Genomic DNA, 20,815 nt, shown 5'->3' with positions numbered 1-20,815 from the left:
AATAATTTTAAGAAACTGAAACAAATATATGTATATTAAAAATATTAGGAGATTAAGGAGATTAAGAATTCAATTTCGAACCTGCCAGAAGTTGCGGTTGCTGTGATACAGATACCGACAGAAGTGCCGATTAAGGGCAACCATTTTTGGAATATTTTATGTTTAAGTTTAGTATGTAATTAATTTAAATTGTATTATTAAATAATTTTATGTGAATTAAATGCCCGATTTTTTTCTAATTGTTTTCTTTTGTGATGCTAATACATATGTTTTTTTGGTTATTTAGATAATCTGTTTTTAATTTATTTTATTCCTTTGAAATCCCGAAGTTTTATTTACCCAATGGAGAGTTAATCGACTTAATCGACTTGTAAATATGTCAGAATTTTTGTAACTTAACGTGTGTTTTTCGTTTTAGTGAAAGCCTAGGAAGACCCCGAACCACATTGGTGGCGTAGGGCTCCTGGAGTAGAGCAATACTGCACCCACCCTCAACCATGCACCCTGGCAGCTTTGTGGCCTTCTTGACCGCATCTCCGACAGACATCTGCTTTGGCCCGTTCACTCAGCCACCCGATGATCAAATCCCATTCAACGGAAGCAGCCAGCGACGGGGCTATCCGGTCGCACCCGGAAGGAGAACCACTTTAGGTAGCACCGACCTACCTCCAAGAGGGCGGACATCAACTTGTCCGTACCCTCCAGGACGACATTGGTGCTGCCGTCAGCGGTCACCTTCCAGGGACGACTGACCATCCTCACGTCAGTCCTCTGGGACGACGGGCTGAAATCCTGGAGGTTCAGCCGGAGTAGTTCCTCCATGAATTCCTTATGGGGGATCTCCGTATGGACCCCCTGGACCACCACCCGACGACCCAACTTCCGGTTGATAGAGACGTCCAACCCCACCTCCCCGAATTTTTTGTTACTCGCCACTCACTCTCTCTCAAGAACAGAGGGACCTGCGAATACCACGACCGACCCACCACCCTTGATTGGCCTTACTAGCACAGGTGCTAGAGGCGCATTGACCTGCTCGGCGCTGAAGAGGAGGGTCTCCCACAACTTCCACTAAGGGCATCTACCTGACCGCGAAGATGGGCATTCTCGGTTATGACCGTCATCAGAAGCGCCTCATACTTTGAGGCAAGCTCCAACAGCCCCTTCGCGGTCTCTCTATCAAAGCGCTTGGCTTCAAACACAAGCTCGTTGAGCTTCCCCATGATTCTTTTGGCAGCCGCAACATGGTTGACTGGTCGTATTAAGGCCACTCAATTGGCCGCCGGCCGGGCAAAGTCCCCGTAACGGTCCGAGTGTCGACCGATGTGGCGCTGTACCGAATCGCACCGTGGGCTAAACGGTAGCGCTGTTACGACCGTTTTTACAGGAGTCGCAAACTCCAACGCTGGACAGACGCTTGCATCCTTTGGGCAATCCTGCCCAGATCCTCTTGACACTGAGCCAACTAAACACCAGATTCTCAGCACAGAACTACTGGCAGGCAGTCTAGTCAGCAAAAGTGCCAACAACACGGAGCTACACTGGAACCGTGTGAAGCTTCCGCCAATAACAACAACGTGGATGACACGTTGTCCGTATATACAGTAGTAATTATAAATTACTTACCGCTACTCACGACGATTTGGCATACAAAAATGCACAAAATTGCACCAAAAATGTGTACCCGCACAAAAACACTTGCGGTCACCGACCCTCACTACTCGCGATCGCACCAACAACTCCACCGAACCGCTACGCGCACGCGCCAGGCGATAACGGTGCCAGCTAAATCGCGTAAACAAATGACCGCACAAAAGCAAATCCCAAAAAATCACCGAAAAAACACTTTAAATATCACAACGATGCGCACGCACGTCTATCCGCGTCGACAGTCAACTAACGAAAGCCGCTACAGAAAGCCGCTTTGATATCTACATTTCGGCCTGATAGACTTAATTGTTGTCATTCTATCTCATCTCTAACTTAATATATTGCAAACGCCATTGTTTTGAGACGCTGGTTTCAGAGACGATTAAGAAAATTTTCTTCAAACAGCTGGACCAATCGACTATATATTTTTAATCTAAAACTCAGCGAACCAAACAAGGTTAGATCACCGATATAGAGAGAATGATCCAGCTGTCGTGGATATTAGAAACGGATATCTCTCTGAACTTTGTTGCTTCTTCTTTGCAATGGGCCTCCCCACAAACTGGACGAAGAAGTACAGATTAGACCTAAACACTGCAATCGATGACGTTAAAATTCCAATTGTTAAAAATCTTAAGATTTTAGTTGCGACACTAGATATCATGTGCTTCTTCACTCTTCATACGATCGCAATAAAATCCTCAAGTCACTAACCGGCAGTATATGGAGAAAAGACTAAGGCAACATACAAGGCAATCGATCGACTTATGTTTAACTACCCGCACCAATATGGTGCGACACCATGTCTTCCGGGAGATCTGCTACGAGATGAAGTGAATGCGAAATTTTGTAAGTATAAATGATTCTTATTTAATTATTAAGGATTATATCGACTGCCACTTATTAGAGTATATCGGATATTTGCTTAAACCGAAATCTTGTACATATTTACTATTAATATCTCGCCATTAAGCGTAATCTTAGCAGGAACCACACTTTAAAGCGGTCTCATTAAAGATTCATCAGGCTTTGCTGTCACGTCATACGAAGAGGCAGTTGTTGCTTGCTGCCAGCTTCTTTTTTGGCAACTAGTGACTTGCCAAACACAGCGGAAGTTGGCTCAGAAGTTATGCCATACCGTTATGCGTTGCCTGCCAGCTGGCATTTGAAAACAGTAGCAAGCAAATCTGCATATGTACACATTAAGATACACATTTGTGGTAACAAAGAAAGATGGATTAAAAGTTTGTCATATACATATATCAAACATTAGGTTGGTATCAAAACTGAAAGTTCTCCAGTGAAATTTTTTGGTTTTAAAAGATGGCTGGGGGCACTGTTGAAGTCTCTACCGCTGAAGAGATATTTTGCAAAATAAATTATATACCACCCTAATGTATATTTATGTATGTGTGAGTGCGATCAGCTGCGAGCAAATTTCTTATATAATAGTTGGAAATATAATCGTGTTCACTGCATTGTATGTTCAACTTTAAAAGTTGAAGCACCACCCTAATGTGTACTACCTTGCTAACATATTTTCTTTCGGTCTAAGTTTTTTGTTGTTTACTGTGAATATCCTCGTAGTTGCTAAGTCATATGAGATCTTTTGCAAAAACTGTAGGCATCACCCTAATGTGTATATCGCTAGTGTTTCGCTGCCTTTTAGGTGTAAGTTTTTAGCTGTTAACCGTAAATATCCTTTTAGTGTCTAAGTGATACGAGATCTTTTGTTAAAAATTTAAGCACCACCCTAATGCGTATATTACTAGCATATTTTCTGTCATTCGGGGGTAAGATTTTAGGTGTTAACAGTGAATACCGTCGTGGTTATTAAGTCATATGAGAACTATGCAAAAAATTTAAGCACCACCCTAATGTGCATATCTCTAGTGCTTCTGCTGCTATTTAGGGGTAAAGTTTTAGGTGTTAACTGTACACCTACATAGTTGCTAAGTCATAAGAGACCTATTGCAAAAACTTAAGTACCACCCTAATAATCGACTTCAACCACTGAAGATCGATTCCGAAAAATCGATTATTTTAAGAGAAAACTCGATTTTCGAGTAGAATCGGAATCGAGTTTACCATCCCTACTGGCAGCCATCGCGAGCACATAGAATAACCTCCGCATAATAACCACCACAAAAAATGTGTTTTTTTCCACATAATTTATATGGAAAACAGAAAATTTGAAACAGGCACCTCTTAATATTAGGTTGTCAAAAAAGTCTTGCGGTATTTTCGCTAGTTGGCGCTGAAAGCGCGTAGTTCTAGTTTTATTCGTCGCATCGGCTCACCTTTTTGGAAAGCTCATTTCACGCGCTAAAACGTGTTTGATTGATTGACGTTTTTTCGTTCGTCGTTCGTGAGTTATAGCGTCGCAAACTTGGATCAAAATAAAGAGAAAATACGGCATATTTTACAGTACTACTACGATAAAGGCAAAAATGCATCTCAAGCCGCCAATAAAATTTGTGCAGTTTATGGACCCGATACAGTTTCCATTTCCCCTGCACAACGATGGTTTCAACGTTTTCGTTCTGGTGTAGAGGTGGTCGAAGATGCGCCACGCTCCGGAAGGCCTGTCGTCGAAAATTGCGATAAACTCGCTGAATTGGTCGAAAGAGACCGGCATAGTAGCAGCCGTAGCATCGGTCAAGGGCTGGGCATGAGTCATCAAAAATTCATTTCAATTTCAATAAAAAAAAAAAAAAATTCAATAAAAATATCGCAAGACTTTTTTGACAATCCATTATTAATATAAAGAGCTCATCTTTTGAGTGACTTTCTTTTTCACATTTTCGAAAGTTTTTAGCTTGTTTTTCAGTTGAAAAAAAAAGTTGACTCAGAATGACACACCCTAATATATATATCACCTTAACTGAAACTATTTTCGTAGTTACTAAGTTGCTAAGATCTACTGCAAACAAATTAAGCACCACCCTAATGCGTTTATTTGTTTGCGCGCTGCCTGAATTACACACTTCGACGCTCATTAATAATTTACAAATCCATATTAATTCCTCATTTTATGCGACTGCCAAGCGAGAGTGTTGAAGTTATTTGCATATAACATACATACAAGCGAGTGTATGTGTGTGCGCGCGTTTACAATTACGCGTGTGTTTGTTTATGCGTTAACCGTTAATGGAGCGTAGCAGCTGTTCGCCCGCATAACGAAGCACCCTTAAAGCCTAGAATGGCAACAACTTGTCCTCTGTATGCAAATTACTTCACATGCGTGTGAGTATGTATGTGTATGTGTGCGTGTGTGTCTCCCCCACGCTAAAGCTGGGTGTCTTCGTGCTGGCGGAATAATTGCTTTTAAGTGTTTTTGGTATAAAATAAACAACAGAGTCTAATTGCATAATTGCAGCTAGCGTTAAGTACCTTATCATGTTGTTGTGCATTACCATATGTAGTTACATATGTGTTGGTGAGTTTGCATTAGTGTGTGCCGGTACAAGTATGTTAGCAACACTACGCATACACACATACACACTTCCGCTTGACTAGCGCACTCATTCACTTCCCTACTCATTCATTAACTCACACTTTGGCAGCACTCAAAACGCGCTTGTTGTGGCGTAACGTATACGCCATGGCATTTTTTTCTTTTATTTATCCTGTGTACTTATCTTGCGTGTGGTTGCTATTATTTTTTGTTGCTATTATATAAATTAATCATATTTTGCATATATATGTATGTTACAATTGCTACACATACACACACACACATATATAAGTAGGCGAACGGAACTTATTTATTTAATATATACAAGCATATATTGTGGCATTGTAAAATATGAGAGACAATCTGCCACCGTTGCATAAACATAAAGGACGCGAGAACACTGTGCGGAAGCAGCAACACGTTTGCGTTTGGGGCGCCACCACCGCTAACTGTAGCTGCAACTGCAGTGGCAACAACAGGCGCGCTTCCTGTTATATATGTATGTATATATGCAGCATTGACATACAAAATATTTCAACATTAATTGCAATTCTCACGTGAATGCATTGCTGTGTTGCCTGGTTTGTTGTACAAGGTTGTTGTGCGGCAGCACAGTGGGTCTAAGGTGTTGAAAAATATATTCAATTTTATTTTAGAAGCTTTATAGCGGGTCTTGCGGCATATTTATTTACGATGTCGAGGAAATTCCTCAAACTGCTAGTCATTTATACTAGAGACGCTCACAAGGAGTTAATGAAAGCTATCGGAAATAGAAATAATCTATTTCGCCAACTTACTTTAGCGCCGCCAGAGCGGTCACTAATTTCCCACGAGGCAGGAAGTTCAACCAGCAAGATGACAAATATTAAATGATAATATAAACGTTTACTTCAGTCCTACGGAAGCTATAATAATTTACAGGGTCGCTGAGTTTCATTTTTAGTTTTGCAAACAACATGGCCAACCTAATATACACTGCTCAGGGTATAACAAATCTTGAAAGTTGACGTAGTTATGCATAAAAAAGCTGTGAGAGGTATCGAACGTAAATAAGAAGTATTAAACTGCTATAAAAAGGTTGATAAAAGGTTTCAAAATCACTCCAAATTGCTGTAACGTTGGCGTTCAGTGCATATTTATGCGTTATTGGTCTGGCAGCAATCCAGACGTGCTTTATGAAACACCATTGCATTCCGAAAAAAATACGGTTTGTATATGGACTTCGGCAATAATTAGGGTGAGGCATCTATTACCCCGAATTACGACTACTAGATTGTAGCTGAAAAAGTCACAGCGCTGCCAGAACGTAGTGCTTCAAGAGTTGACAAAACAACAGCTATTAGCCTGGATATAGTATTTTCTGATCATTTTCTAGTGACAGAGAAAGCTGTGGTCGCTTGGAAAATTATGAAAGTAAAGATCTTCCTATTTGCACAATGAAATGGACGGTAATCGTAGGCTGGCACGTTGAAGAAGCTTGCTTAAGAAGAATTAAGATTAATAATCATATTCATATTCAGAGAAATACTCATACTTACACTCATATAAAAACTCATAGTTATACTTGCAAAGTGCGTTCCAAAGTAAACAGGACTTAAAAAAACAGAACAAATGGTTTTTTCGGCAAAATCAATTTATTTTATTCAAAATAGTCTTCCTCTGCTTCAATACAGCTTTTTGCACGGTCCCAAAGCATGTCGAACGAGTGTTTTAGCTCGTTGGCCGGTATGGCCGCCAGTATGCCGGTGCAAGCCTTTTGAATGGCCTCTAAGTCTGCATAACGCTTTCCTTTCATGGGCAAATGCATTTTTCCGAAAAGAAAGAAGTCACACGGTGCCATATCAGTTGAACACAGGGAGTGGTTAATGCTTAAAATCTGATGTTTGGTCAAACAATCGTCCTTCGAATTTTGGATTCTGAGCAATTTTTGGTCGTCAGTCAATTTGTGCGGAACAAACCGTGCACACACCTTTCGTAAGCCCAAATGTTCGGTCAAAATGCGATAAATCGATATTTTGAAGATGTTCAATTCCATTTCCATGAATATCAATGATGATTTCGGCTGATTTTTGATGAATTCACGCACAGGTTCGATGGAATTTCCGGTGATCACGGATTTTAATTGGCCCACATGTTGATCGTCATTTATGTCCTCACGACCACTTTGAAAACGTTGAAACCACTCGTGCACTCTGCTACGGGATAGACAATCATCGCCATAAACTTGTTTCATCAATTGAAATGTTTCGGTAAAAGTTTTACCAATTTCAAAACAAAATTTAATGTTGGCTCTTTGTTCGAAGCTAATTTTTGCACCGTTAACACAAACATACTGACACTTAAAAAGCAATAACTTCACTTCCAATAGGTGAAATGTCATGAAATTCACTGGCCAATCGATAAAGATAGCAGATTCTAACGCACCAGTCGACATAAAGATGGCGCCACCAGTGGGCGCAGGATTCAAAAAGTGCTGTTTACTTTACCATGCTTGTATAGTTGTATAAATATTCATATTCATAAATAAAAACATAAAATCATACTCATACCTAAAATAATACTCAGCCTTTTATGAATACTCATCCTTGTATATTTACTCATATCCATATTCATACTCGTATAAATACTCATAATCAAACTCATACTTAAATAAATATTTAAATTCTTGCTCATACATACTCATACATCATATATACTTATTCCATCTTTCTATGTAATTAATCATAATTGTACAAATACTCATATTCATACTCATAATTAAATATTCAAATTCACATTCATACATATACTCATCCTTTTATAAATACTCATAGTCATACTCTTCCTCATACTGGTATTAGTTTGTTCATTTATACTCTTATTTATTCCAAAATTTGAACTTTTGGCTCATTTGAGTATTTTTAATATAATTTATACTCATAGTCCTTCACTTGCTATTATATTCCAAACCTCCTTTTATTTATTCAAAGTCGTATATATACTAAAATGAAGATTCTTGCTCCATATTTATAATCTTACTTTGTACCAATAATATTCCTAAATTTATTTATTTACATTTATATACTCATATTCGTAAAAGTTCTCCTATGCGCTCTTCAATTTTTAGTCATACCCATTAGTATATCCAAAATCATATTTATGCTCAACTCCAGCCATTTGTGAATGTTCGTAGTAACTGTAGATACTCCAACTTTTTCTATTATTCAAATACTGCTATAAATATTCAACTTAGTTTTTATACTCAAACTTATAATCAATCTCAAATGTCGCTCAAAGTTTCACTCACATGTTTTGTTTGCCAAAACCATATCAATACTCAGATTTAAGTATATTTAGGTATTGTACTCATAGTATTTGTTGGACTCAAGCTCTTCATAATCACAATATTATTCACAGCAGTAAAATTGTATTCAAATTGTCACACTGTTGCAAACTCCGCTGCCTGGAGTGTCATTACTGTTATTGTTGTTAGTGGCATGCGGTTGCCGCAGCGAGTGCTGTGCTATTTCACGTTATCCTTGTCCGCTTTGTTTGTGGTGAACGCAAAAGGAAACAGCAATTAAACGCTCTCCACTTGTGGTCGACAGTACACATGCTCACACACACACACACATACACACATATATACATTCAAAAACCATGCAGGAGACAATTATACAATTCAACATGCATATATGCATAACGGAGAATTTACGCACACACACATACTCACTCATAGCCGTAGGATAGTTTATTACTGCAATCTACTATTTGCTGGCTGAAAGCTGCAGTGGCACTCGAGCGCCATACTTGGCTTCATTCAGCACGGAGCACTTAGTAAGCAAGCAGCTAACGAAGCAACCGAATTAGCGGCCAACCAAACGTACGACTTTGTCAGCCTCTGATTCAGCCTATCAATGAGCTTGCGCCCCGTACTCGGCTCATCAACAAGTTTGTACCTTTTGCACCTCCGACTCAGCTTGCTTCACTGACTCGACGTCAGCCTATCAGCAGTCTAGAGCCAGCCAGCCAGCCAGTCATTCAGCCAGCGTCAGTCTGTTTGCCGCGCTTTTGTGGTCTGCTAAGAGTGTTGTAGAGCAGTTATGTTCTGGCCACTGCTCGCCTGTTTGCGCGACTACTGTGCTAATTGCTCCTTGGCCGGCATCAGCTACATTGCCAATAACAAGTAAGTACGTTGGCTGCTGCAACCCTGCAAGCTCATCTTTGTATTTCCATGCTGCTTACACATAGCACTGCATAGCGCATAAATGCTTCCAAGAGCATGCATAATTCAGATTGTATTGTCACGTAGCGCTTTAGGCTCTGGCAACTCACGTTTTACCGCCACATCTGCTTTGTCTTGCAGAGCGAAATTCTTCTACTTCCTCCTGACAAAGGCGGCAAAGCTCACAGTTCATTTCATTCTTTAGCATTAGCATAATCCATATCCTGCTCATTTCCTTTTTCCTTGAGAAATGCGTTTGTCTTAAAGCACTATATTCATTTTCAAACATAATATACTGACTCTAATCCGTTTTGTACGCATCGTCACTTTTCTTCTTTTCACTTGCAGATTGCATATTAGTGAACGAGTTTTCTGGCTCTTTTGTTTTATACTCTCCGCTTTTGGCTCGTACAAGCTCATTTCAACATTCGAACGTGACTTTGAGCAATCCGCTGTCAGCATTGTCTTCGAGAGTCTAACACCGTATGACAAAATCTATTTTCCCAGTGTGGCCGTATGTGAGACGTTGGAGAAGGATGGCACCACGCCAGCGGTGGAACAATATATCGAGAGGTAAGTGTATTTTTGCCTTCGACAACTGCAGGTTTTCTAGTTTCGATGAATGTGGTAATCAAAGTACTGGCCGGGTGAGTACTTCTATTAGATTTCTTTAGGTAAAACCATGGCAACTAATATTCTCAATTTTTCTATTTACAATAGTATTTCTGTGGAATCTTTAGAAAAATAGGTTAGACCTGAAGTGTTTCAAGTTCTCTTTTTTTGAGGTTTATACCACATGTGTATACCTGTATAAAGACTTCGTTGTTTTTGTTATTGCCAACGTTGTTCCGCTGGGTTAGAATAAATATTGATCTCTAAAAACCGAAATGTCAGTCAAAAGCTCGAGAAGTTGAATCTCTTATATAGAAGAAATTTTTTCAATGTTCCAAATATACTTCTTCTTCTTCTTCTACTTGGTCTTCTCAATGGGTCTTCCTTTTCCACTGTTTCTGCCGACGAATATTGTGTCGAATACTCTCAAAGCTGGACAAGCTATTAATTCGCTGAACTACGTTAATGTCGTCGTATATCTCGTACAGCTCATCGTTCCATCGACTGCGATATTCGCCATTGCCAATGCGTAAAGGACCATAAATCTTCCGCCAAACCTTTCTCTCGAAAACTCGTAACGCCGACTAATCAGATGTTCTCGTCTCCCATGCCTCTGCACCACATAGCAGCACGGGATGAAAAGTGACTTGAAGAGTTTGTTCGTCTAGAGAGGACTATACTTCCCAATTACCTACTCAGTCTGAAGTAGCACCTGTTAGCAAGAGTCATGCTGTTTTGGATTTCGAGGTCGACGTTGTTGTTCCAAATATATTATTTCAATGAATAATACGAGTAATAAGTAATATTTTCAGGAGAAAAATTGTCCGAATCAGTCCATAAAGTTTTTTAACATGGTGGGGCTAGTGAAAAATTATTATTGGGGTACTTAAGATACCAAGGTCTGGCATAGTTCCACCAACGGTATACCTTTCCTGGAAAATACGGCATTAAAAAATTTTCTCCTATGCGAAATTTAGAGGAATAATTAAAGAGAGTCCATAATGAACTTACCATCACAACGTGATTTACTACTTCTGAGTTTGCCCAATAATAAACTAATCCTGTCTTGCGCGTGTAATTCTATGATAATTAGGGCAAATTCAAAAATCGGGACAATATTTTTTCATTTGTTTCTAGGCATTTTTTGGACTGTTTATGCTATCAATGAGGTAATTAACCCATTTTATATTCCAATATCTTTAATTCTGTCCTCTATAATTCATGAGACACATTTTGGTCCGACTTTAGCGCAAGGTTTGGCAGACAGTCTCTTTGTTAGATCTCACTAAACCAGGCTGTCGCCGTCAACGTTTAGGCATTTTTACGTGTCGTATCCGAAACCCAGCGGCATATTTATTGATTGCGTTTGCAAATCGAGCCACTTACTCCAAGCAGACACGCGTTTGCAGCCGCACCTCCTTGTTGAGACGTTAAAGTAAATGCTTGATGCCATTGCAGCAACGGAGTCCGGGTATGTTACTGCAACTTTAACCCAGACCTAAAGTAGCTCACCCTATTTACACTCCAAAAAAATCTTCGATAGATGTACAATGGTATCAAAAGCGCTCACGCATCCAACGGAAATGCCAAGTACATAGAGACTTGTCTACAGTTGGGATATGGAACTGACGTGACCTCGTAACTGCCGAAGTTTTGTTTTCTCGACCCTGAACGGCCCACAGTTATAATGCCAAAGAAGAGAAACCTGTTTTATGTCATGGTGAAGAGGTTTACAATCGTGACGAGAGATCTGTAACCTTTTGTATGGGTTGGAACTTTTTTGTTTTCATAACCTGTAAATTTTTAATAATATAAAGAAAGGAAGACCACACCACCGGTATTAACACCACCGACAATGTCAGCCTGGAAATCCAACGCAGGATTGCTCTTGCCAACAAGTGCTACTTCGGACTGAGTGGGCAATTGAAAAGTAAAGTCCTCTCTCGACGAACAAAGGCCAAACTCTATAAGTCGCTCATAATTCCCGTCCTGCTATATGGTGCAGAGGCTTGGACGATGACAGCAACCGATGAGTCGACGTTACGAGTTTTCGAGAGAAAGTTTTGCGAAAGATTTATGGTCCTTTGCGCGTTGGCCACGGCGAATATCGCATTCGATGGAACGATGAGCTGTACGAGATATACGACGACATTGACATAGTTCAGCGAATTAAAAGACAGCGGCTACGCTGGCTAGGTCATGTTGTCCGGATGGACGAAAACACTCCAGCTCTGAAAGTATTCGACGCAGTACACGCCGGAGGAAGCAGAGGAAGAGGAAGACCTCCACTCGGTTGGAAGGACGAAGCGAAAAGAAGAAACGACTGGCGCGCTGTTGTTAACTCGGCTATAATCGCGTAAGCGGTGTCTACGCCAATTAAAAAGAAGAAGAAAGAAAGGAAGATAATTCGCGTCTCACAATCTTGACCTCGCGACCTGTATATCAATGTACTGATTTCCATGAGAGAAAAGTGTAATAATTTCGTGAGTCTTTCAGAATCTTTAGACACAAAACTTGTGTTCTTCAGACTTATAACTATGTGTGGAATTTTCTCAAAAATTTGTTTCATTATATTATTTGTGGTTTCTGAAGTGATGTAGTATTTTACTATGGTTGTCGGTAGTTGTTAGCTCATCTACAGCCGGAGTCCGGAGAGGATATAGGATGCAGATCATATGATCCATTAATCCAAAAAAACTGCAAACTTTTGTTGCCGTCCTAAAAATCCAAGCTCGGGAGGAATAAACCCGTTCACTGGTTGAGTCTATCTATGTTACTTTGTCGACAGTTTTTGGGCAGAGTTTCACAGCTACTTCTAATGCTGAGTATAGTGCGGATTGCACAGAATTGTTTCGGGAATTTTGAAGAGAGTTAAAAAATAAACTAAGACTTACCGATCTAGATGGAGTTAGATCTCCAAAATAACAGCCCTTGGCCGAATAAAATACGGTGCGTAGAACCGGCTATTGTGGGAATTGATACTATATCAATATATCAGGTTAAACTCCTACTTATCCGGAATAGATACTGACATATCTAACATATGTCCTGCATGAAATGAGTTCCCGCATGCCACTGACCACCTCTCTGTATGTCCCATCAACCCTCTCTTTTTGGTCCGACACCGTCGAAAAAGTACGTTTGTTGGGCCTTCCATTGGATGACGTTGACGACAACTTAGCTAATCCTTACCATCCTAAAGGGGATTAGATACCCGTTACAAAAACAACAGGGTTCAGAAAGCTTTCTAATTTAACCACCTTAGATCCCTTTTATCGCAGCTGTAAGCGCGTCAGCGTTGCCTACGTCAACAAAAAATATTCCTTTGTTCTATTCGTACTTTAGGTCCCTGCGATAGATTGAGAGCAGTAGAGTCAACATACCCTTTAGCAATAACTTATATTTCCACACTATTTCTATCGACTTCTCTGCTAAGTTCCACACGTTTAGGTGTGATCGTAGTGCTCTTTTAAGATCGATATGGTTTAGTAGGAGCTGCTGTAAGGCATAAGAGAGATCCCAAGCATACATACATCAATGGGTGAGGATTTAGATTATTATGAAGTTATATCTATATTAAGATGGGAAAATGTTCTCGGTCTAGTATTTAGCATATTTTGATATTCTTATCGATTATAAACTCTTTTATTATATACTCATTTATTTCTCTTCTCTCTCGCTCTCCGTGGTTAAACATGTAGCACGTACGTACTCGTTATCATTACATAATTACAAATACATGCACATATCCGACGCATCACATTATATGTTTGTACAATTAATATTAATTAGCATGAAGTAGAATGAAAGATGATAGAAAATATAATTTTTTCAAACTGCTTGAGGCAATTATAAATCCCAAGGAATACAGCGCTCATTGTTAAAAGCGAAAATGCATGCAAATATGATAGTTACATATATACAAATGGAAGCATAAATTCAGGCAATTAACAGTTTATTTTGCAATATTTCCTTATTAACCACATATATTTCTCATATTCTCGGCTTTCATTTAGCAGTTGGATTACAAAATTGATTTGCCAACAGAAGATTTTCAAATTTTCAAAAGTTTCGTCTGTTGTGTGTGATTGACAATTGATTAAATTAATTATATCTAATTGCTAGATATGACAATAAATGGAGAGATTCTTAGTTTCTATTTAATTAAAAGGTTATATACAGTTAGACTTTTCCAAAAATCGAATATTTTTATTTAATTTTCTTAATGTACATATATTTGAGAATACGGCTTAAATCTTACAGAAAATACATTAACTAATTGAAAAGCATTTGAGTGAGCCAAGGAGGGGTGAATGAATGTTTTACGTTGGTGAACTGCCGGCTGACCGGACAGGTACTCTTCACACTCGTTGATTTGTTAGGGTCTCCTCAATATCTACTTTAATATCGACTTTGTTCGGTTTAAAGTTAAAATACCATTGAAAGACCGTAGTTTACAACAACAGTATTAAATTTTTACTATGAGCTTTTCTAATTTATTTTACGAACTTTGACTTCACATTCAATTACGAATATAAGTTTAGGTGTGAGGTATCTAAGACTATTCTTTCACATTACAATATTCTCTTCTGGCTAGTATTCTGAGTCTAGCTGCGAGTTTTTACTGAAATTCTGCACAATAAAGTGTTTTGAGGTTGGTATTGATACCCTCTGCTTCCAAAACGTATGGTGAAGATTGAGAAAGAAATCAAGGCATACAACGGGTTTTTCAATAAGGACGCCACAAAAGTAGACCGATAGGAATAGCAAACGACGCAATATTTTTCCCGCTCTTTTGACATTTCTCTTTAGTAAGATTTGCTATTTCATATACGATCTAACAATTTGCCATTTAATCATGGAAATATATACGACCCAAAAACGAGTCCAAATTATTAAAGCTTACTACCGAAATTCGAAGTCAGTGGCCTCAACTTTAAGAGCGCTACGTCTAATTTATGGTCGCCAAATTCATCCTGTCAGGTCAACAATTGACAAAATGTTCCCGTGACAGTGAGACAAAGAAGTACCCGTAGTGTCGAGAATATGCTGCCGCTAACGCACCAAATGGGGAAGACCCAAATCAGTCTCTCACACGTGGTTTTCAAGCATTGTGACATCTGTGACGCCGTTGTGGCGAATTTTGTGAAAAGATCTTGGCCTACATCCTTATAAGATTAAATGGACACAAGAACTGAAGCCGTTTAACCAACAGAATCGTCGTTTGTTCGTGAATTGGGCTGAGAAACAACTTGAAAATTATCCGGGTTTTCATCGAAAAATCATCTTCAGCGATGAGGCTCATTTCTGGCTGAATGGTTTCGTCAATAAGCTAAATATGCCTTACTGTCCAGGCAGTAATTCACACGTACTCCATGAGTCACCATTGCATCCCAAAACAATTACGGTTTGGTAATGCTTATGGACCAGCGGCGTCATTGGGCCATACTTCCGTGACGATCAAGACAAGCACATTACCGTAAATGGCAATGGCTACCGCTCAAGTGTCACAATCGATTTGTTGAAAACCAAGTTTAGTGAATTTGTTATCTCACGAAGTGGCCTATTCAATTGGCCGCCTCGGTCGTGCGATTTTACCCCGCTGGACTATTTCCTGTGGGGCTACGTCAAATCTTTGGTTTATGCCAATAACCCAGCTTCGATTGATGAACTTCGTACGAATATTGAACGGAAAATTTTCAACAGAAATTTTATCGAGTAATAACATCCAAAAAAAATTAATTGATATCCTTTTTTCGAATATATTTTGAATCAACTCCTTCCAATTTCGACCTCTACATTGGCACGTTTCATTAATTTATGTGAATCTGTGCTGCATCTGTCAATTCAACGAAGAGCCTGCTTTATACTGAGGAAACTTGGCACCAGCAGTTTCAATTAAATTCAGACTTTTGTGGAACTTCCCGGCAAAAATTAAGTTATATTGAATGCAGAGTTCTCAGCAAAGAAATTCTGAATCACCCAAACTAAAAATAGTTCCATATGGGTGGCTCTTCCTTGCATATCAAGAGTGAAAGTAAGCGATTTATAAAAAAGATCGCATAAAAATATGTATATACTACTGTGCCCAAGGTAAGGTGTAAGGTGACATTTGAATTTAAACTGCGCGCGTCGAAGGATTTGGAAAATTATTTTTTTTTTAGGTTGCTAGTACTGTCAGTCACATTTATGTCAAATTTCATGTCAAAATATTAATTAGTGTTTGAGATACGTGTCGTTTTGTGAGCTGCTAAAAGTGAGTTTTTTCGTTTTTTGCGATGTCGAAATTTGTTGAGCAAAGAATTTGCATTAAATTTTGTTTACGGAATCAATTTTCTGCTGCGGATACGTTGAGGATGGTTCAGAAAGCCTTTGGTGATGAGGCTATGTCTAAAAAAAATGTTTGCAAGTGGTATAGTGAGTTCCAAGCCGGCCGTGAACGTGTCGAAGACGAAGAGCGTCCAGGGCGACCATCAACCTCAACCGACGAAGCTCACGTTCAACAAATCAAAGATTTGGTGTTGGAAAACCGTCGATTAACAATTAGAGACCTTGCTGATGAAGTTGGCATATCGAAAGGCTCAGCCAATACCGTTTTGAAGGATGTTTTGGGCCTCAAGCGCGCCAAATCTCGACTGGTACCGAAAACATTGAATTTTTTGGAAAAAAGGCGTCGCGTTGAAGTGTGTGAAACGATGCTTTCCGACTACCAGGGTGTCATGAAATGCATTATAGCTGGCGATGAGACTTAAATCTATGTTTACGACCCCGAAACAACCGATCAATCGAGCGAATGTCGTGCCAAAAGAGAGCCGAGACCAAAAAAATCGCGCCAAAGTCGCTCAAAAATCAAGGTCATGTTCACTGTTTTCTTCGATTATCGTGGTGTTGTGCATTATGAATTCCTTCTAACCTGTCAAACAGGCAACAAGGAATATCATTTGAACGTTATGCGTCGTTTGCGTAACGCTATCCGCCTAAAAAGGCCGGAATTGTGGAAAGACAATTCTTGGTTTTCACACCACGATAATGCACCATCCCATACTGCCCTCGTAATTCGTGATCATTTCGCCAAAAACTCAACCCATATCGTTCCGCAACCACCGTATTCACCTGATCTGGCGCCGTGCGACTTCTGGCTATTCACCAAGCTCAAAAGACCGCTCCGGGGATACCGTTTTTATACGATAGAGGAGGTTCAAGCCGTAGCGAAGACGAAACTGAAGGCCATCCCGGAAAGTGACTACAACCAGTGTTTCGAAGATTGGAAAATTCGTTGGCATAAGTGCATTGCATCGGGAGGGGATTACTTTGAAGGGGATGAAATTGATTTGGAAGAATAAATAAAGAATTTTCAAAATAAATACAATGTCACCTTATTTTTTGGGCACAGTGGTATGTATTTTTGAGAGTCTTGGTGTCAGGTTAGATTAGATCAGGGTCACCTTGAGGCCAATACAAATCTGATTAAGCATTTAATCCTATCTGAAAGAGGATCTCACACTTTATTAAGCCTAGATCTAGTAAAAGCGAGATAATCAAGAAGTAAGTGTTGAGATGTCGGCGATAATGTATTGATCAGTTAGAAGTCACAAGACTTAGGATAGATTAAACTTCCTGAAGCCACAGAGCTCACTGAACCTCTTGCGGTCGATCTTGTGCCAAAAGGATCTTGAGACAGCGCAAGTACTGATGGTTGCTCAGCGCTCGCCAAGCTGTCGCGAAGCCAAGCTGTCAGTTGTAGAACGCATTTTGAGACGTGGAGTTACTTATACGTGTTTTCAGTTAGTAACTGCTCAAGACCTAAAACTACTTTTCAATTTTGCAAAATTCATTAATTGTGTTTTTACTTATTTTATTGCATTTTATTTATATATTTTTTTGATTTCTTTGACTTTAATTTGCTTTTATCCCAACATTATAAAATATTTACATACCATACAACTCACTAAAATCACGATCTTCAAAACTCAGTTACCCCGAAGAGTATGACTATGACGTCGAAATTTATGTATTAAAATTACTCTTTCCGCATGAGTACAACACCGGCAATGCCAGAGCACATTGCTTCGATAAGGAGGGCACCGATGCTGAGTGTCCACATACCCACTACAGGGAACTAACGGAAAAGGTATGCTATAGTCTAAATATATATAAAAATAATGAAATTAGTGAAAAGTTTGAAAATGTCTACCAAATGGATTCCAGCTTCATGAGAACTGCTCCAACGTTTTGGTTGAATGCTCGCTCGGGCACAAGGTCTTCAACTGCTGTCACTACTTTGTACCACTACTTACACCTTATGGCTACTGTTATCTTTTGAATTCGAGGCAAAACAATCATCCGTAAGTTATACTCGTTAATAAAAATTAATCAGAAGAAATCCCAGTAATAGATGTAGAGGGTATAAAGATTATGTAAAGATGTTTCAAAAGACACTATATATGATGAGCAAGAGTATTTAGAGTTTGTATGAAAGATCAAAACTATGCAAATTTTAGTTAGTACCTACAGCTTATACCTTTATAAGACTTCGGAGACGATCAATGTATATCGTGTCAAATCATATCTTTACAAATGTTCACAAACAAAATTCCAGCCGACGGACAGAGAATTTTTTTTCGTATTCCGATATGTCTGCCATAAAAGTAGTACTATAACTACGGCTCCGAAGCTCAGCCTGCCTCAGACTGGTGATTATCCACTCATCCGGCAGTGATATTAGCCTAGAGTGCGCTAACTAAACTAGTGAAAGGATGTCTAGACTCCATATCTTTACCATCGAGTTATTTTATGATTAGACTACTTTTGATGCCTGACCAAAGCGGTATTGTGTGAAACTCTAAGGCTAATGAGCTTGCTCGGACAGGTACTTTAGTCTCAATAACTGCGAGTTAGGAGCGGATAGGAGATCTTTTGGCTTCCTGTGGTTGACAACTGGATTGTTGTGTCTCAGACCAACTAAACAAATGTTGGTTTACTACCAGCAGCTGTGCAATCGTAATATCCTCCTGGCACAGTGAGAATCGTAAAATCTCTAGTGAACTTCTGATCAAGGCAAAAATACCTCGAACTTCAAGGTAAAAAATAGTTGAAACAGCGGAAATAGAAGTTAAACAGCTAAGCAGATTTGTGATAAATACAGGACGTGTTTGTTTACAGCTGTTAACCAATTATAGGAGTTCTCCGTTAGGCATCTCAAATAAATGTACATAACAGTCTAAGATCTCCCTGCATAGCTGAGAGAACAGCCATCTAACCTAACCCCACGTCCACTGTCTTTATCACAACAGGCAGCAAACATTGGTTCCCGAGTGAGGTAGAGGACAATCATGCCACGATGCGCCTAGTCACCGATGTTGCAGTCGAGGTATGCTTGAAATCAAAGACTTGACACACTTAAATATGCATTTGTCACACAGGTTTTCGTGCTCAACGAGGAGGACATACCTTACGCCAATCTAGCTGGTATTACAACAAAGGTGGCAACACGAGGCAAGCATACGGACCTACAAATATCCGTGCAAGAAATGGTTAACGATGTAGATGTGCGTGAAGTATCACCAGAGCATCGAGGTTGTCGTTTCTCCGACGAGATCATGCCGAAGTCATCGTTTCGCGTCTACAGCTTCAGCGCCTGCATTGTCGACTGTATTGCTGCGTTGCAAATGCGTTACTGCAATTGCACGATATTCAATTTAATGCCATCGGCACGTGTGGATAGGCCCGATTGTGAATATAACGGAATTTTGTGTTTGGAGAAGGAAACGAAGGTCTCGCCCGATATTAAATTGCTGCTGCCATGGCCGGAGAATAATGAAACGTGTGACTGCTTGCCCTCGTGCACCGAACACGACTTACGTGCGGTTTCCGAGTATAGCCCGAGGTTTGTAGTGCCGGCTCGTTTTCTTTGATATGCTCTCAATATAATATTTTGTCGTCACAGCGGTCGCAAAAGTGTAGAAAGGCGTAGTGTTGCCATCAGTCTAGTTGATCGCCCCACTGAGCGTTATCGTCGCCAGGCATTGCGTACGCGTTTGGATGTCGTGGTCACTATCGGTGGCATATTGGGTTTGTTTTTAGGTGCCAGCATTCTGAGTCTCATCGAGCTTGTTTACTACTTTACCTTGCGGCTTTACAATAACATCCAAATGATAAGAAAGAACGAGAGAGCGCAAAACAGAGTAGTCCAAAAAAGCAGAATAAAGCGAGCGAGTTTAAATAAAGGAAGGAAGTAAAGGTTTTCATTGCTTGAATGTATTTAATAGTCAAACTAAAATATATGCAATTATTTAATGCAATTCACCTCACACTAACTTTATAGTTTAGTCAAGATTAAATAAAAATTAGATGAAGTCGCATTGCATCTTTTCAATCACATTTTTTTAAATTGAAAAAGTCCGACGATGTGAATAATCTTCAACCGTTATTTTGCTGGTCGTACTCTTCTCAGAGTCTGCACTCACATCTCATTGCCATTTGGATTTAACGGAATTCGGGAACGATACACGAAGAAAATGCAAGGACGAGTTGATTCAACCTTATCGCTTGGCTGTCAACTTCTACTAGAATTCCTGTCATTCACCACAGGTCTAAAGACTTCGCGACTCCGGCCTAACGTTGAGCCCAGGTGAGTCTGCAGTAAACCGCAAAAGTGCAATGGGGGTAGTTTCCACCTTCAATTCTGTAAAAATGTAATAAGTAAGATCATTCTCGCTACAATCATTCACTTTGTAGTCACTAGCCAACAAGGCTAAGCAATTCCTAACTTAGCTAAACACACGGTCAGTGAGCTAAAACCCGCATTCGTTACGATCAGAGATTTTCTGAAAACTCGCCCTTTTACCTTCTCTAGAACCGCTAACATATTTGTTTTGATATCGACCTACCTT

At 39.6% G+C, this 20,815-nt stretch overlaps 1 protein-coding gene across 1 annotated transcript; it reads left to right on the top strand.

The window, feature by feature from the left end:
* The first annotated feature begins 8,901 nt into the window (after positions 1-8,901).
* LOC126751145 (pickpocket protein 19) lies at positions 8,902-20,278 on the top strand. Its single transcript, XM_050461154.1, has 7 exons — positions 8,902-9,272; positions 9,660-9,884; positions 17,853-18,054; positions 18,132-18,268; positions 19,206-19,293; positions 19,346-19,809; positions 19,870-20,278. Exons 1-7 carry the CDS (start codon positions 9,190-9,192, stop codon positions 20,159-20,161), a joined length of 1,491 nt encoding a protein of 496 aa, XP_050317111.1. The 5' UTR covers positions 8,902-9,189; the 3' UTR covers positions 20,162-20,278.
* Positions 20,279-20,815: the final 537 nt, after the last annotated feature.

The sequence above is a fragment of the Bactrocera neohumeralis genome, chromosome 2 (genome assembly GCF_024586455.1).
Source record: "Bactrocera neohumeralis isolate Rockhampton chromosome 2, APGP_CSIRO_Bneo_wtdbg2-racon-allhic-juicebox.fasta_v2, whole genome shotgun sequence".
In the NCBI taxonomy this organism is placed as follows: domain Eukaryota; kingdom Metazoa; phylum Arthropoda; class Insecta; order Diptera; family Tephritidae; genus Bactrocera; species Bactrocera neohumeralis.
Note: the sequence above shows the minus strand (reverse complement) of the source record. Positions and strands in the feature narration are given on the sequence as shown.

Excerpts from the sequence above, each read along its gene's own strand:
- LOC126751145 (XM_050461154.1), top strand. The coding sequence starts at position 9,190 with ATGTTCTGGCCACTGCTCGCCTGTTTGCGCGACTACTGTGCTAATTGC. Across the intron at positions 9,273-9,659 it reads AGCTACATTGCCAATAACAA|ATTGCATATTAGTGAACGAG; the intron begins GTAAGTACGTTG and ends TTTCACTTGCAG. Across the intron at positions 19,810-19,869 it reads GTTTCCGAGTATAGCCCGAG|CGGTCGCAAAAGTGTAGAAA; the intron begins GTTTGTAGTGCC and ends TTGTCGTCACAG.